The following is a 17,554-nucleotide window of genomic DNA, read 5'->3' as shown; positions in this document are numbered from 1 at the left end:
TGCTTGTGAGAGTGAGAGATTGTTTGTGAGAAGAGATTCGGAGGGTGTAATCGAAGAACTGAAGATAGTGACTGAGTTTCTCTGATTGGAGCTCAACGAGGATTAGGATTCAGGTCCACACGTTGTTGATTTGGGTCTGAACCTCGGTAATCTTGTTGTGTTGTTTACTTTCTTGCACAGTTCTGTTTTCGTGGTGTTTGTTATCTTGATAGTTCGTTGATTAGGTTATCAGTTTTAGGGCTAAAGTTTCCTACAGTGGTATCAGAGCCTTGTTTCTTGGTTGTTTTTGCTTCAGATCCTTGCCCTAAACCTAATTCTTTTCTTTCTTGTTAATCGTTTCTCGAACTATTTGATACTCGCACACGTGTTTGTTCTCTTGACAGGATACGATGGGGGTCAGACGAGTTGAAGTCACTGCGTTCGATGGAAAGTCAGATTTTGGTGTTTGGAGTACCAAAATCCGTGCCCTGTTGTCTCACCACAAAGTGCTTATAGCATTAGAGCCCAAAGACGAGCTCTGGTCTGAGGAGAACAAGAAACGAAAGGCGGAGATCGATGAAGAGGCGCACAATCTCCTCATTCTCAATCTTGCCGATGGGGTAATCAGAAAGGTTTTTGGGTGTACTACTCCCCTCACCCTATGGAGTAAACTCGAATCCCTCTATTCTAATCAGTCTGCACCTAATCTTGCATATCTTAAGGCCTCTCTTTTCTCTTATAAAATGGATGCTGGCAAATCTGTCGATGAAAACCTTGATGAGTTCCTTAAGCTTACCCTGGTGCTTAAAGGAACTGACCATGCGTTAGATGATGTCAGTACCGTTATGATCTTTATGAACTCTATGCCAGACAATTTCCAAGTTGTCAAAGATGCTTTTCAATATACTGGCACTGTACCAACTTATGATCTCTTTTGTTCTTGTAATGTATAAACTTTTGTAACCGCTCGACTTGTGAATTTGAATAAAATGGACGAGTTTTAATTCAAATTCTTGTTGCATATGAGACGTTCTTAAATTTTAAATATCTTGGAATATGATAATATTTAAGGTCGATGAAATTTCGGAATGAGAATATTCGAGTAATCCAATATTATTATTCGAAACATACTCGGAGATTTAAAAATCTCAAGAGTAAAGAATGAATTCCGAAATCCCTTAAATATATTCAAAATAACGAGAAATAATAATAATTTTCTCGGTTATTTTTCAGGATTATTTTTAATTAATTAAGGACAGAATTGTGAGAGTTTATTTTGAAAGGACTTATATGCAATATTTTGAAGGACGAAAGTGAAAGAAAAAGAGAAGCTGGGGTTGATTTGAGAGAGTTGTGGCAGGATGGGATTGGTCCACGTATGCACGCGTGGCAATGAATGAGGGTGTCACATGGCCACTTCCTCCTCAAATCCTTGCCACCTCACCCTTCTCTCTCTCTTCTCTATTTTCTTCTTCTTCCTCACGCTTCAATCGGCCGAAACCCACACCAAGCAAACCAGGAAAAAAAAAGAACTCTCTCTCGGCCGCTCCTCTGCTCGTCGCCGACAACCATCATCACCGCCATCACCCTCGTTCTTCTCCTTCTCTTCTTCTTCTTCTCCTTCGCGCGCCATCACCCAGCACCGAGCTCCACCGCGCGCTCCGGCTCGAGGAAGCACAGCACCGCCGAGCCCCCGACGTCGCCACCGCCACCTCTCACTCGCCTTCCTCTCTCTCCCTCTCCTTCGCGCGTCACTGAGCACCGAGCCTCTGCGCGCGCTCCGGGTCGAAGAAGAACGACGCCGCCGAGGACCGCCGTGACGCCGGAGCAAGGAAAAAACACCGGGAAGGACGCGAGAACCCTCCGAGGAAGCTAATCTCACGGGTTAAGGTGAGAATTTCGTTTCCTTGAATGAAAATCTCATGAGCTAGGGTTCTTAGATTCAAAATTGGGGATTTTGGATCCGGATTGAATTCAGTGAAATTGTTTGTTTTTAATCGATGTTTGAACTCGATTGTTGATGTTTATGGTTCGAGTTTAAGGATTGGATTTGAATTTCATTGGTTTGGTATGGATTTGGCCGAAAATGTGATGAGCTAGGGTTTGTTTTGGGGTTTTTGAATTTCTGCGTTTCAATTGATGTTTCTGAGACGTTTTTGAACCTGTTTGAAGCTTGGGTTTTGATGAATATAGCTGTTTGGAATTTTGTTGAATTTTTGGACGAATTTTCATTGAAATTCTTGTCTTGGCCGTGTGTGTTTGTTATCTGGAATTCTGTTTGGTTGAAAGTCTGATAGTTGCTGTCAATAAGAGGCTGTGATGATAGGTTGAGAACCTGTTTATGTTGGTTTGAGTGGTTGTTTTGGCTGAGTATGTTGTTTGGCCGATTGTTTGGTTGGTATTAGTGTTGGCCATAAAGCTTATGTTTGTTTGTGACCGTGAGCTTGGTTTTGGCTGGCTCGGTCTCACTGCTCGTGATTTTTCTGAGCCTCGATTTGAGTTTTGTGGTCGTTTCCGGTCAGTTGGATTTATGTTGAGTTCGCTTGATTGAGTTATGGGTTCGGGTTTTGAGTTATGTGATATCGGAATTTGGTTTTAAGATGTTAACTCGTCGTTGGGTTCCAGGTTTGATTTACAGACATTGACGGACGGACGGGAACCAGACGAGTCGAGAGCGTTGAGATTAGCCTCTGAAGATCTCAAGTTGATAGAGTTATCGAAATAAAGCTCGATTAACTCGTGAGTTTTAAATCGCTTACAGCGTTTAAATACTCTTATATATGTACTCTCAGTATTTAAATAAATAATTTAGAATTATTTATTTAATAATGTTTATGAATTTAATTTAATTATTCATTTGGAATTCTCGGTTATTTTTAATTTCGGATTATTTAATTTATTTAAGACTCGTGATTACTCGTTGAACATTATCTCGTATCACTCTCGATATGGGATACGCGAGTCTTGAATAAACCTCCGAAAAACCGGGGAATAATAAATTAAATTCTCGAATTCCGAACCGACTCTAATCCCGACAACGAACCCTACTCTCTTTAAGTAAACTCGAATCCAATAACTAATGAATGTTCAACTCCGGATGCTAGTTCTTCCGACGTTTCGACAAGCGCCAGGTGCCTCAAAGAACGTGTGAAGCAAGACGTCTTCAGGACTTGTCAAGCGTTCCATCGAACAATTCCGGGTAAGTGTGGAGACATAAGTCAACTACTTACCAAGGGTATAATCCTGCTTGATTGTGCATATGCTTGCTAGTAAACAAGAGTAGGTAAAGGCCTAAAAATGAATAAACTCGAAGATTAAGGCTTCGGCCACTCTTGCTTGAAACCTTAGCTCGGGTTCGCCCGTTAGGTTCAAACGCTAACTTGAACCAGCCTTGTTTGCTTTGTGTGTGGTTAGACTTCTCTTCTAACTCTAGGAAGTAGGTTAGAATCGAGAGGACGGAAGAGCGATAGACTCTCAAATTCAATCGAGAGTAGAGAGTTCGAAAGTCACATTTCGAGCTTTCAACTTAAAACACTAAACGAGCTTCAAAGGGAAACAATAATTTCTTTCGGGGTTTATCCCGTCACGCTCTTCCGTATATAAGTTTAACGTGTATGCTGCTAGCTGCAGTGCACCCAAACTTTAAACTCGTGTCGGTGGTACTCACAAGTCCCTGACTTGCGCTTGGCGGGCCATGTCGGTCCGTGCGCCGAGTACTCGAAGCAATGGGTGAAGGTCGCGCATCGCGAGCTCATTGCTTGCTGGAAGACTCACCGGAAGCTGCCTTGAGCACACCGGGGCGTAGTGGGTGATGGTCGCGATTCGCGAGCTCACTATGCCAGAGACCAGTGGCGCTGACGTCATGATGAAGGAAGTACCACTAGTGGATCCCAGACATGTGTTAAAACTTAGATCAGTTGACGACTGCTGCTCGAAGTTGAAAACTGGTCTCTAGTCGGACCAGAGGTTATAGCAGTGTGGAGTGTATAACCTTGCGGGACGGCTAGTATTCTAGGATGCGCGCTCATTAGTCACTTTTAGGTGATAGCTGCATCCTGCATTCTTGTTTGCTTGTTCGCACGTCATATGCTTTGCATTAGCTGCTTTTCTTTCATAGGCTAGACTCCCGCTTGCTGCGTCATTCGACTCATAGTTTTATGTCCCTTGGTAATGTAGATAAGGGCAAGGCGGCAATGTAGACGACCGAGAAGGAAACTGAGACGGAACGCGTATCTCTTGACCTACGGGCTATGGGTTCTGGCTCGGGAAGTAGACCTCTATATATATAATGTTTTGAATAATATCGACTCTTCCTTAAATAATATCCCGTGTATATATGTAAAGTCGGGAGCTTCTATGTACATATATATGTATGTATAAGGGTCGATATACGACTTCTAGTTCTAAAAGAAAAACGAAAAATTTCCCGAGATTTTCCGATAACCACTTTTGTTGTAAACGTTTCCGCACTTTTAATAATATCGTATTTCGTATATTATATGTTTTGTAAATTATGTATTTACTTTAAATGTTTTGTTTACATTATATTATTCATATGTGATATACTCCCGCTACGTGATGTTGGTTCCGTCGAGTCGCGGCTTGCGGGCGAGGTGACGACGCTCGCGGGTCGTGACAGTTCTGCTCTCAAGACTCGAGAACAAGAACTCAAGAATCATAAGTCTAAGTCTGGATCTAACCTGTTTGTTAAGTCTAAGACAGGAAATCAAGAAAAGGGAAAGAAAGGAAAGGGGAAGGACAACAAGACCCAGGCTGAGACCAGGAAATGCTATCAATGTGGAAAGACCGGACACCTGAGGAAGAACTGCTTCAAGTGGCTTGAGAAGAACAAGCCCCCGGGGAACCCTGAGACCAATCTAGCCTCCAGTTCTGGTGGAGCTCAAGAAACCTCTGAAGTCCTGAATGTGACCACCAAGTCCAGGATTGATCAGTGGATTCTTGACACAGGCTGCTCGTTTCACATGAGCCCTCAGAAAGAATGGTTTACCAATCTTTCTGAGGTCTCTAATGAGATAGTGTACATGGGTAACAATAATGCTTGTGATGCTGCAGGTATCGGGTCAATCACCCTGAAGATGGCAGATGGTAAGCTGGTCACCATGACCAAGGTAAGGTACATCCCTGGACTCAAGAGGAATCTGATATCACTTGGAGTCCTGGATGATGAGGGGTGCACTTATTCTGCTCAAAAGGGTAAGTTAATGGTCTACAGGGAAGGTAAGAAAATCTTGAGCAGCACTAAGGTTGCTGGTCTGTATATTCTGGATGGCATTACCCTTGACATGCAGGAAAGTTGTGCAGCAGTGGCTCAAGGAAATCTGTCAAGCACTCAGAAGTGGCACCTGAGGCTTGGCCATATGAGCCAAAAGGGTCTCACTGCCCTACACAAACAAGGTTTGTTAGGTAATGACTTTATCTCTGATCTACCTTTTTGTGAGCCTTGTGTTATGGCAAAACAACACAGGCAGAGTTTCCCAACTGGGACTCATCTGTCTAAGGAAATCCTGGATTATGCTCATGCTGATCTATGGGGTCCTGAGTCACATGAGTCTCACGGTGGGAAAAGATACTTTCTGAGTATTGCTGATGATTTCTCTAGAAGGGTTTGGACTTTTCTTTTAAAAACAAAAGATGAAACTTTTTCAAAATTCAAAGAGTGGCAAACCCTTGAAGAGAATCAGATGAACAAAACTCTGAAAGCTCTAAGAACTGATAATGGCTTGGAATTCTGTAATGCTGAATTTGACCTTTTCTGTAAGGACCATGGCATCCTTAGACATAGAACCGTTAGGTCAACCCCTCAGCAGAATGGTGTTGCTGAAAGAATGAATAGGACCCTTCTAGAGAGAGTTAGAAGCTTGCTGTTCACCTCGGGTCTCAGTAAATCCTTTTGGGGGGAAGCCTTAGCCACAGCTACCTACCTTATCAATAGGAGCCCAAATAGGAACCTTGACCTTAAGTGTCCCATAGAAATCTGGAGTGGCAGAAAACCCCAGTTAGGGCACCTTAGGATCTTTGGCTGTGCTGCTTATGCTCACACTAGGGATGGGAAGTTGGACCCTAGATCTCTGAGATGTGTCTTTCTAGGTTACCAGCAACAGAGTGGTACTAAGGGGTATAGGCTTTGGGATAAGAGCTCTCAAGGGGTTAAAATCATAATCAGCAGAGATGTTGTTTTTTATGAGAGTTTTTTCCCTTGTAAGACCAACACCGAGCCTAGTGTTCCTCCTGAACCTGAAACCCTAGGCAACCCTGTTGAGGTGGAGCTTACCAATCCAGAAAACCATGACCCTGACCCTCACCCTGAGCCTGATCCTATTGAGCAAGGCCACCAGGCCCCACCTGATCAGGAGCCTGATGATAATGCTGAGCACACTGATCAGGTGGAGCAGCTTGAGAGGTCTGCTCAAGAGGGTCTAGAAACCTACCAGCTGACTAGAGACCGAACTAGGAGAGATATCAGACACCCTCTAGATTCTCTTATGCTGACCTTGTGTTTACAGCCCTAGTTGCAGCTCATGAAACCCAGAACTCTGAACCTGAAACCTACCTGGATGCCATGAGTTCTAAGGAGAGGGTTAAGTGGCATGGAGCCATGGTTGAGGAGATGAATTCTCTGAATGTTAACAAGACCTGGATTCTGGTTGAGAAACCTAGCACTCAGAAACTGGTGGAGTGCAGATGGCTTTTCAAAATCAAAGAGGGTCTATCTGACACAGACCCTCCCAGATTTAAAGCCAGGTTGGTTGCAAAGGGCTATACTCAGAGAGAAGGTATAGATTTTACAGAAATCTTCTCTCTTGTGGTAAAGTTCAAGACTATCAGGGTCATGATGTCCCTTGTTGCAAGTATGGATCTTGAACTCGAGCAGTTAGATGTGAAAACTGCTTTCTTACATGGTGACTTGGAAGAAGAGATTTATATGAGACAACCTGAGGGCTTCACTGACAAAGCTCACCCAGAAAAAGTGTGCCTTCTGAAAAAATCTCTGTATGGGCTCAAACAAAGCCCAAGGCAATGGTATAAAAAGTTTGATTCTTTCATTCTAAGTATTGGCTTTACCAGGAGTAATTATGATAGTTGTTTTTATTACTCATCCTTGTCTGTTGATCCTATTTATGTACTTTTATATGTTGATGATATGCTAATTATAAGCAAGTATGTGGAGAAGATCAACAGGTTAAAGCAGGAGCTGAACACTGTCTTTGATATGAAAGACTTGGGTCAAGCCCGGAGGATTCTTGGAATGTTGATTGAAAGAAAAAGAAAGAACTTTTGGCTTAAAGTTCATCAGAAATCCTACTTGGAAAAGGTTGTGTCCAAGTTTGGAAGTTTGGACTGTAAGCGTGTACCTATGCCTCTTGCTCCACATTTCATTCTGAGTAAGACTCAGTGTCCAGCTTCTAGAGCTAAGATACTCAGAATGGAAAGTGTTCCCTATGCTAATGCTATTGGTTCTTTGATGTATGCCATGATAAGCACTAGACCTGATTTGTCCTTTGCTATATCATTGCTTAGCCGTTTTATGTCTAACCCAGGTCCTGAACATTGGCAAGCCCTTAAGTGGGTTATTGCCTATGTCAGTAGCACAGTTGATCTTGGACTGTGTTATTGCAAAAGACCTGGACCTTTTGATCTCACTGGATATGTAGATGCTTATTTTGCAGGTGACAGAGATTCAAGGAAGTCAACCACTGCTTTCTGCTTTACTTTGAGCAGGAATTGCATTTCTTGGAAATCCAATTTGCAATCTCTAGTTGCATTGTCAACCACAGAGTCAGAGTACATTACAGTTTGTGATGCCTTTAAGGAGGCAGTGTGGCTCCAAGGCCTTCTGAAAGAGGCTAAGTTGATTGAGAATAATGTTGTGGTCTATTCAGATAGTCAGTCTGCAATACACTTGAGCAAAAATCATGTGTATCATGAAAGAACTAAACATGTGGATGTCAAGTTCCATTTCATCAGGGACTTGATATCCACTGATGTTGTGAAATTGTGTAAAGTTGATACTGAGGATAATCCAGCTGATATGGGAACTAAAGTTGTGACTGTTGCTAAGTTCAAGCACTGCCTGGACTTACTCTTTATTGAATGATTGTTTTGCAGGTACCGAGTGATGATAATCGTTGAAGAAGCCAGACACTATATGAAGACTTCGATTGCATGGGCTGTTGGACTTCAAGGTGGAGATTGTTGGATTTGAAGCCCAACATCATTTGCCGGAGGCCCAGCCCATTAGATCAGATACGACGTGTAGTAACAAGTCGTCACATAAACGACACTAAGTCTGTTGAGACGAGTGTGTTATGAGCGAATTGTTGATTGCCGTTGGATCTGGTCTAATCCGACGAATGAGACTCATCCAAGCAATGCTGAGTGTTATAAAAGAAGCTTTGACCGAGGTCTTCATTCATTAGACCTAATCTCTTCTATGTTTGCTCGGCTAGGGTTTGAGTGATTCTTCTCTTCATCTCTGAATATTCTGAGTGTGTAATAGAGCCTGTTCGATCGCCTTGATCGTGAGCTCCTTGTGTGAGTTGTTGTAATTGGTTCGTTGTAAACACTGAGTGAATATTGCTTGTGAGAGTGAGAGATTGTTTGTGAGAAGAGATTCGGAGGGTGTAATCGAAGAACTGAAGATAGTGACTGAGTTTCTCTGATTGGAGCTCAACGAGGATTAGGATGCAGGTCCACACGTTGTTGATTTGGGTCTGAACCTCGGTAATCTTGTTGTGTTGTTTACTTTCTTGCACAGTTCTGTTTTCGTGGTGTTTGTTATCTTGATAGTTTGTTGATTAGGTTATCAGTTTTAGGGCTAAAGTTTCCTACAGTAAATAATAAGCAGTACATGTCATTAGTTTAGCTTCAATCATCTTTTTTCTTGTAAAGTCTCACGCTAGGCCCGGAGTAGGAAGCGCCTAAAGCCAACAGTCTATCGTAAGGCTCATTAAATCAGCCAATGGCACAACCGGCTTGGCCCTGATTTAGGCCGTCTCAGGACATGACCGACATATAATCCAACATGTGAAAATAGTCTTCAATAACCGTTTTTCGTATTTTTTTTTCAATATTATCCGTTGAGCTTTTTAGTTTTCATAAATAATCATTATTTTTGAAGTGTCCATTTTTTGTCTTTAATAACTGCTAACCAAATTTCAATAGTTGTTAACTATATTTCAAAAGCTGTTAATCATATTTCAATAACTGTTGACTAGAGTTCAATAACCGTTGACCAGATATTAGTAATTGTTGATCAAATTTGGAACTAATATGATATTTTTGTTCGCAAAAAATAAAAAGAAACGGTTACTTCCAAAACATTTTAAAAACATGAGTGAGATATGAAAAGTGACGCACGTTTTAGTCTAATTATGTAATTTTTCCATCCAACATTAGACACGTCCGAGGATAATTGGTCCGTGGGATGGGTTAGATCCACACTTCGCTCGACCAAGACGTTTGCCCGGGTTCAATCCCGAGTGCACAACTCAAACAACTACCCGATCTTGAAAGCAACTATGGGAGAGCATCCACGCATGAACTGCAAACGACGGACTAACATTATGCTTGGCTTGTTCGTATGGCACCAAACGAATGGCTGAGGAAGCCCACACTGCCAAACTCAAGTTCTCAAACACAGTACGAGCCCACTTACCTCATCAAGACCTTGGTCGTCTCTTCTCTATACTTAGGACGTAGGAGACCACATTTTAATCAAAGCGGATCTCATTCAATTGAATAAACTTGTAGACCTAGTATCTATCAGCGTCAAGAATGCTATTTTTTTTTTTTAATAATAAAAAGACCCAAAATCAGTACTTAATACTATTTTATAGAATATCAGTTGCTTCTGAAGTTTCTACCAGTATAACACTCTGTAGTTGACATCTTAATAAAAGTAGATCGTGGTAACAATATGAGTAAATTAGGGCAAGAGAGCGAACCAAAATTTTGATTACTCAATAATTGAAAAAATGGCCTGAATTCTAGCCAAAATCAGAACAATCTTAACAAAAAATAAAAATAGTTTGGAAGGAACGTGAGCCACTGTTTCCATAACCGAAATGTTCTTGTTTGAAATGAAACCGAAATAAACTTCTATTACGGTCCAGATACGTCACACATTGTTTTGAGGTATTCAAGTAAGAATATTCCATTTAGTATATAACCTCACTAGAGGAAGGTCGGAAGAAAACATATGCCAATGGTCTTGCTTAAGCATTTTCTGTTGCTTCATATATGCAGTCGTCCCAGGTAATCAATTTTACGCAAAACCGAAAGGGGCAACAGTAATTGTTTTTTTTTCTTTCATTTTGTTACAACGCATCTTTGCATCGTGTAAACAAAAAAAATTACAAAAACTGGACGACTATGTTTGATTCCACATTATAAATATACAATAATGTTCAGAAATGTTATAATTGCTGAACTGAGTCCTAAAACTTTTGCAGAGAAACTCGTAACAATGAACTTACATTCGATGCTACTACCTGGAGCGAAATCTTATAATTATTCCTTTTGAATGAAAGAGAGCACGAGATCTGTATGTACGGAAAAGAGTTGCGTGTCTACGAAAAGCTGCAAGTAAATATCGGTATCAGCTTCTTGTTACTAAGACACTTCAAGATGAACATGCATATCCTACAATTCTACGCACTTGAGTAATGGATTAACATTTTTAATCTTTTGCGGGCAAAAAACAAACAATTTATATATTGCGGAAGAAATTCCATTGTATGTATTCAAAGGCTCACAGTACAAGGTCCATAGTTAGCAAATGTAAATTATAAACCTAACAGAAATGACAGAACTTACCTTCATAAACGGTCGATCACGACTTGGGTAGGAGTCGATAAAGCTTTCCTTCAAAAGCAAAGATACCTAAACATTTTCAAGAAAAGGCATAATAGATTTCATAAGCAAAGTCCGGATTTACCATGAAAACGTGACTGATCAGTGTCCAGTTTCTACAGAATATTCTGCTGCAAAACATGCAAAGGCGAACCAACCTTATCATCATTGGACTGTACATTTGTAATAGTGTGGGAACGGAGGTTCGAACAAAGTGAATCCAAATACGCTCTCAACACTGAAAGGAATCCCTTGGCAGCTTCAACCTACGCCACATAAAAACCATGGAAATTATCAAATTCTACGTTTCCATGAACAAAAAATTTAGCAAGGAGCTACTTTTTTCAAGAGCCAATAACATCATTGAAAGAATGGATCGGACTACTACTTATAAGATGATGGGTAAGGTTCTCTAATTGTGAATATTTTGAGATGGAACTATATGTTACTTCACATGGTATCAGAGCGCCCACGAACTCAAACGAGCAACATGAAAAAAAAAAAGATACTGAGATCCGGCCCAAGATGAGTGAACTCAAAAAGTCGCATTCCAAGGATCTCACATCATTATATAATGAAAAATATCAAGTTCATATGGACATTAGTTATGCAATAAGCAACAGCAATGACTTTCTACCGAAAGCAAGAAAGATCAAACCTGTACATCCGTGCACTCATATATAGGCCTCTTCTTCCCCAAATAACTTTCTCCAACAAGCTTTGAATGATAAGGGCTTAGAGATGAAAGTAATTCCCTTTGTTGCGGAAGCAGCGGTATCGTAGGTGACTTCACCTGAGCAATCACACACATCTCAGTTAAAATCCAAATACCCAAAGAAAGATGAGAAATGTTTTGATTGTGTCTCCATTAAAGATGCTTTCTTACCTGGTTCTTATTGGCATCAACCATTATTAAATTGGATAACTTGGACTGAACTTCAGAGGTTTTGTTCTTTACACCAACCTACAGAAGCAGAAATGTGGAAACAGGAAAAGCATTACTATCAATAAATGAATAGTTGCAAGATAATAAAGGTTTTTGAACTCACAATGTAAGGAACTGGCGCGTCCAAAAAGTCTAGCATGTCATTTGGTAAAACCTGGAATATCACAAAAACGGTCAATATCAAGATTGCACTTACAATAGTAACTCGAGATGCTTAATACACGGATTGGAATACATACCGGCATCAGAAGGCTTTGCCACTGGTATGGGCGAATAAGAGGTATAATTGACAATACTATTGCGGATAAGATACCCTGCATTGTATTTTAATGCCAAAGCTGGTTAATCATTCGAAAAGAAAGAAAATAATATAATTGCAGACTTTAGCCAACGAGAGAAAAAAAAAAAGGTATCACTCAGAGACGATGATCTAATAATAGTCTACAAACATGCAGCATCTTGTTATCATACACGGTTCCCATTGAATTAATTTGCAAAAAACTGACAATCCATCGAGACATAATTTTAACATAGTGATATAGACTCCAGGCAGATTTAAACATACCAAATTGGAACAGATCACCACAATCTGCTTCTCCAAAAGTGCTCCAGCAAACAGCGTTAGTATCTGCAAAATTGCACAAGAATTAGTCATGAAAATCCACATAGCAGGAGATATAATTGTAGGGAAAAACATTCCTATTATCAGAAATGCAACTAGTCTGTATAATTCAAATCTGCAAACAAGGGCAATTAATCCTTAGATTTTATTATTAATTTTTTTTAAGGAGAAACAAAGTTTTTTATTCAATAAATCCTTGGAAATTTATCATATGGTGTTCTGCATTAAAATCGTAAAAATGGATTCTTTACTAGCTATAACTAATGACTTACATGGTCAAGTCGTAAAGAACCACATATGCTGGCAATAGCCCATATAGATAGTGCAGTTGCTTCCTCTTCAACCAATAGTTCATTACGTGCCTGGGAGAACAACAGTAGCATGATGCTAAGTCTTACATTGAAGAAATATATCATAAGAATCATGGATAAAAAAAAAACTAAATGTCGACGAAAGAAAAAGAGTAATTGTAATCAATCACAAGTTACCTCCGCATATTCTAAACTTGTACTGCATGACCTCAAATCAATAGTTGAACCTGCTATATCATGCATTACAGTTTCTTCATGTCTATGATAATCTAAAGGGTGCAAGTGGTCCAGAGGATGAAATCTAAGCGTGGAACCCCTTTTGGGACAAGGTAAGCGATAATACTCGCTTATAATTTGCAGAGATCCACGATTATTGGCCTGTATTGGTGTACAAATATAAAATTAACTTTCAAGAAGTAACACAAGTTAAAAAAAAAAAAAGAAAAAAAAAGCATTAGGACAAAAACCAAGCAGATAGACCAAAAGAAAGGTACCTTTGCCCATTCTAGAATATCTAAGAGATCATTAGAGTCATCTTGGCCAGAAATAGATGCTTCTTCCGTCTCAGTATCATCAACATCAATCCGGAAATACCTATCCTCACACGGAGAATCCTGAAGACTGCATAAAACAGTTTTGGACTGCCTGGTTACATATATTCACTCTCCGACACTCCTTAGTGCAGTTCCACAAAGGGATGGCAATGGAAAAAAAAACATATGAACATGATAGCAATCAAGAAATCACACAACATTCTAAGTACTAAAGTTGTAATTGAAGTTGAAGTAAGCTAAAGATTCACTGATTTACCTGGAGGAGGATTCTGAGCTTTCATACTGATAGTACCGCAGGAGGGGCAAAACAGCATTGGGTAAAGGCCTTTCTACTGATTCCTTATTTGCGACAACATCATCAACACAGACATCATAATTTTCCTCATTATCAGCACCAGAATCTCTTTTTTCTGAAGCAACCTCGCTTCCATTATCAAGTGGAGTCACAACGTCGTCAACTTGTTTCTTCAACAAGTCAACGTCGTCAGCTTGTTTCTTCAACAAGTCAACGACCTTGTCTGGTGTTTGATGCTCTAAGCTATTTCCTTCATCCATATACGCGCCAAGATCAGCCTCTTTTATTTGAGAAAATCTGAGTGAACCGTTGGTCGTGTCCTCTGCACTCTTGTCATCCAGTGAAGCACTGTCTGATGTTTCTTCTGCACTTTCATCTAAATTTTCCTCTGTTCCATACTCCTCAGGAAATTCTAAATCCAAAGCAGAAACACCTTTTGTAAGTCGTTCTAACCTTTCCTCCGTGAATATGCTGCAGTAAATTAGCCAAATATGTGAGAGAGGGAGAGAGAGAAAGAGAGTGAAATTCATGGAAAAGTTAACATCAAGAACGTGTACAACTCTTTAACACATTTCAGAAATTTCCTCACTTGTTCAATACACCAAAGTGTAGCTCAAAAAAGGGGAGTCTTGACAGTATGCAATAACATCTTCGAGTGGTTAGCATATGTCGGCTCAAAGTAGGATATGATGGTTGTTTATCCGAAATCATGGAAAGTAACCCCGACGGCTTGTGTACAAGTTCTTCAACCAACACGCAACAACCATATAGTGTTGAATCATCAGCAACCTATAAATGTGGACGCATAGAGCCATGTCAAAAGGTATTGATACTTTAAAGGTAAAAGAAATGAAATATATCTTCTTGTATCTTACCTGTAATCTGAATACAAAGGACAGGTCACTTTGTTTAAGGTGTTCCTGCATTATCACATTGCCATTGAGGTCAGTTTTGTATGCAATACATGAATCAGTACTATGGATTCAAGACAACTGATAACAAAATTAATTCGCGAAGAAAAAAAATCTAGATCCCAACTTTTTTTATTTTTTTATTTTTTTTATAATTGAAGTTTCTTTGGCAAGCATAGCATATTCAGAAGCCTTTGAACCCACTAAAATCCATAACTGGCACTTCGAGATTAATGGTAAATTTGATGAAACAGGGAATGGCCATGAATAGACCCCCCAAAGAGATGGAAGAAGAAGATTTTTTTTCCATTTTTCAAAGCCCTTTTCATTTGAAATTATAAGCAGATGCTGGAAAGTAATACCTGCCCAAGAAGAATCTCATTCAATTCGCTCATTGAAGGAGTTCTTTCGACGGCATTAACCTGGAATTGAATAAAAAAAAGTTTCAGGACTATCTGCACATTTTCAATCGCTGGCTGCCATAATCTGAAGGAACGATTTGTGGAATATCAATTCTATTATGTAGGTCTCTGGTTTCTATATAATTATAAATAGAAATGGTAAGGAGATAAAAGAAAAAGCAAACCTCCACTCCTCCGGGGAGACAAAACGAAAGAAGATCCTTATATTTAAGTGGCAGCTGCTTTTCCGGGGGATAAACAAACAAGACCTGGACCCAAATAAATGCATTCATTGTTCATACATACCACCCAAAACAATTCCAAAACAATCAATCATATTCACATGAGTTAACAATAAAATTGACAACAACCAACCTGGGGTTCAATATTGGGCTCTACACGAGATTGATTTTGACTGAGCGTGCTCCGCAATTTGCCAGACCCTTCAGACTTTCTACCGATATATTGCCGCTCCAGCATCTGAATGTCACAATTCGGGTGTAGTCCAACAACTACCATGCTCTCGAAAAGCTTCGTTGGCTTCTTTAAAGACCTATGGTCCTTTGCATTTACAGAGACAAGTGCGAATATCACAGACAAGATTAAAGTATGCTTAAAGGTTAATTAAAAAAAAAAATTCCTTCAAACTCAACGACATCCAAAAAGGTCTTTTAGCTTTACCAAGTGCTGAAGCTGAAAGCTCGCCCATTGACGCTTCAGGCTGGTCAGAACCTCGGGGTTGTACGCAATATTTTTCACCTCCTCCGATTGAGAAAAGCCCTTCAGGAACCTCGTGAATTGGCGGTGCAATTTCTGAATTTGACCGCCGGAAGCGTCGTCCTTTGGCGAATTCGAAGGCGTGGTGGCCGCGGCCGCCGCCGCCGCCATTGCCCTCGCAACATCCTCCGTCGTCTGCATGAAAAACGAAGCCCCCCAACCCGGGCTTCCCGTCCCCTCGCTCTTAGCCATTTTCTAATCTCCCCACCTACCCCCCTAAACAATTTATTTCTGCATATAGCCAACCAGTGGGACACTCTTAATAAACTAGAATTATCAATCAAAAAAACAAAACAGATGCTATCAAAATTCAATTCAATACGCCCCAAATCTACCTACCAGCCAGAAATATAAAATATAAATATAAGCACACGGAGACAGAGTTACACTTATTTTCTCGGTTTCTTAACTTTTTTTTTGAAGGTTTCCGATTCCTACCTACAGCTATTGGTAACAATCCAGGAGTAGTAGATTCAAGCAAATTTTCAGCGCGAAATCGATGTCTGATTTTTTTCTTTTTACCCAAACAGATCATGAACTATGAAAACTCTTCAAAGCAAGGACTTCGCAACTGAAGCAGTCGAGAGAGATAGTATCAAAGACGAAGTAATATTCAGATCACATAATTGTACAGAAAGAGAACCTCGTCGAAATGATTTAATAGAAGAAAAAATAGGAAAACACAAATGATATGAAAAACTCACTTTTGAAACAAAAGCCAGGCACTTCTCAAACGAAACAAGGTCGTATGTATGTGTGTGTATATATATATATATATATATATATATATATATATATATATATATATATATATATATATATATATATATGCGAGTGTGTGTGTATGTATATATATATATATAGAGAGAGAGAGAGAGAGAAAAGCTTAAGCGACAGCGAAAAAGCTCGTCTGTAGTGATGGTTTAGGAAAAAGGTCCTCCCAAAAAGCGAAGAGCACGGAAAACGATTAAACTTAATAATAATTAAGGAAGGGTTTATAGATAAAAAAACGAAACCCTCGTGCGAGTCGCCGGAGAAACAGAGAGAGATATGGGAAGAAAAAGAAATGCTTTGGTTTCAGTTAATTTATTCCTTCTTTCTTGGTTCGTGTTTGTTTGGATCGGAGTTTTTATTACGTTTGAGATTAGAAGAGAGTTTGGGAAAGAAAAAAAACCTCTAACAGACCCCACCCTAGTTCTCTCTCTCTCATTTCGTTATTTTTGACCGAGTTATTTTATTGAAATATTTTTGTTAAATTTACTTGGGCACCCTTCTATTCCGCTTAAATAACTAAATAGGTATTCAAGCAGCAGCAACAACAAAAACTATATAAGTAGTTTTTAGTGAAAAAAAATATATTAACATTACTGAAGATTAGTTAAATGAAGCCCAAACTTATTAGAAGTAAAAAAAAAACACTCCAAAAATGAACTCTTTAGATTTATGCATAGGCTTTTGGACTTTTTTTTTTTTTTTTTTTTTTTGCTGGAAGAGAGCGAACAAAAATATGTAAATGATTTCGAAAATGATATTAATCAACGGTCGTTGTTGATGCCTGAGAGAGAGAGAGAGTGGGACCCACTTGCAAATTCTCGAATAAAGATAATGAGAGAGAGGGCGTGAGACCCACAAAATGTTATATAACAGTTTTTAAATGATTTTTTTTATATATCAATTTCACCAAAATGATACGATTCTCTACTAGTTTAATTCAATTTGTTTACATAAATGATTCTTTTTAATCTAATTTTATTCATAATTAAAGTTATAAAAAAAAAAACTTATTGGTTGACATTTTTCTTAATACAATAACCAACAGTTTATTCATAGTCACTTTTAGACTGATGGAGGAGTGTACTAATATTATTGTATGCGGCTCTCTCTAG

The 17,554-nt window shown here is 39.4% G+C and overlaps 1 protein-coding gene and 1 long non-coding RNA gene across 3 annotated transcripts; one reads left to right on the top strand and one right to left on the bottom strand.

The window, feature by feature from the left end:
- Positions 1-1,683: 1,683 nt before the first annotated feature.
- LOC149400102 (uncharacterized) lies at positions 1,684-4,402 on the top strand. Its single transcript, XR_016296756.1, has 3 exons — positions 1,684-1,869; positions 2,605-2,718; positions 4,156-4,402. It is a non-coding gene; the product is annotated as an uncharacterized LOC149400102 (long non-coding RNA).
- Positions 4,403-10,221: 5,819 nt separating this feature from the next.
- On the bottom strand, positions 10,222-16,875 carry LOC149400101 (DENN (AEX-3) domain-containing protein). 2 transcript variants are annotated; one of them, XM_089611928.1, is made up of 19 exons: positions 16,373-16,875; positions 15,573-15,899; positions 15,267-15,452; positions 15,077-15,160; positions 14,853-14,912; positions 14,455-14,499; positions 14,169-14,368; positions 13,541-14,050; positions 13,225-13,351; positions 12,908-13,108; positions 12,692-12,781; positions 12,363-12,425; positions 12,037-12,111; positions 11,901-11,951; positions 11,738-11,815; positions 11,510-11,644; positions 11,010-11,117; positions 10,816-10,881; positions 10,222-10,578 (listed from the first exon to the last, which is right to left on the bottom strand). In XM_089611928.1, the coding sequence occupies exons 2-19, from the start codon at positions 15,858-15,860 to the stop codon at positions 10,510-10,512; spliced, it is 2,436 nt and encodes an 811-aa protein (XP_089468054.1). In that variant the 5' UTR covers positions 15,861-15,899; positions 16,373-16,875; the 3' UTR covers positions 10,222-10,509. The 2 variants fall into 2 exon arrangements, with proteins under 2 accessions (XP_089468054.1, XP_089468055.1); XM_089611929.1 differs by lacking the exon at positions 16,373-16,875 and adding an exon at positions 16,107-16,251.
- Between the last annotated feature and the right edge of the window lie 679 nt (positions 16,876-17,554).

Source organism: Urtica dioica, chromosome 4 (genome assembly GCF_054948205.1).
Source record: "Urtica dioica subsp. dioica isolate 48M chromosome 4, U.dioica_male_clone48M_v1_H2, whole genome shotgun sequence".
Lineage (NCBI taxonomy): Eukaryota > Viridiplantae > Streptophyta > Magnoliopsida > Rosales > Urticaceae > Urtica > Urtica dioica.
The sequence above is the reverse complement of the archived record's forward strand: the minus strand, read 5'-3'. Positions and strand labels throughout refer to the sequence as shown.

Bases quoted from the DNA above. Each gene is read 5' to 3' on its own strand.
- LOC149400101 (XM_089611928.1), bottom strand. From the start codon at position 15,860: ATGGCTAAGAGCGAGGGGACGGGAAGCCCGGGTTGGGGGGCTTCGTTT. The intron at 14,051-14,168 runs GTGAGGAAATTT...AATTTACTGCAG, and splicing joins CACTTTGGTGTATTGAACAA to CATATTCACGGAGGAAAGGT. The intron at 12,426-12,691 runs GTAAGTCATTAG...GCAATTTTGCAG, and splicing joins GTTCTTTACGACTTGACCAT to ATACTAACGCTGTTTGCTGG.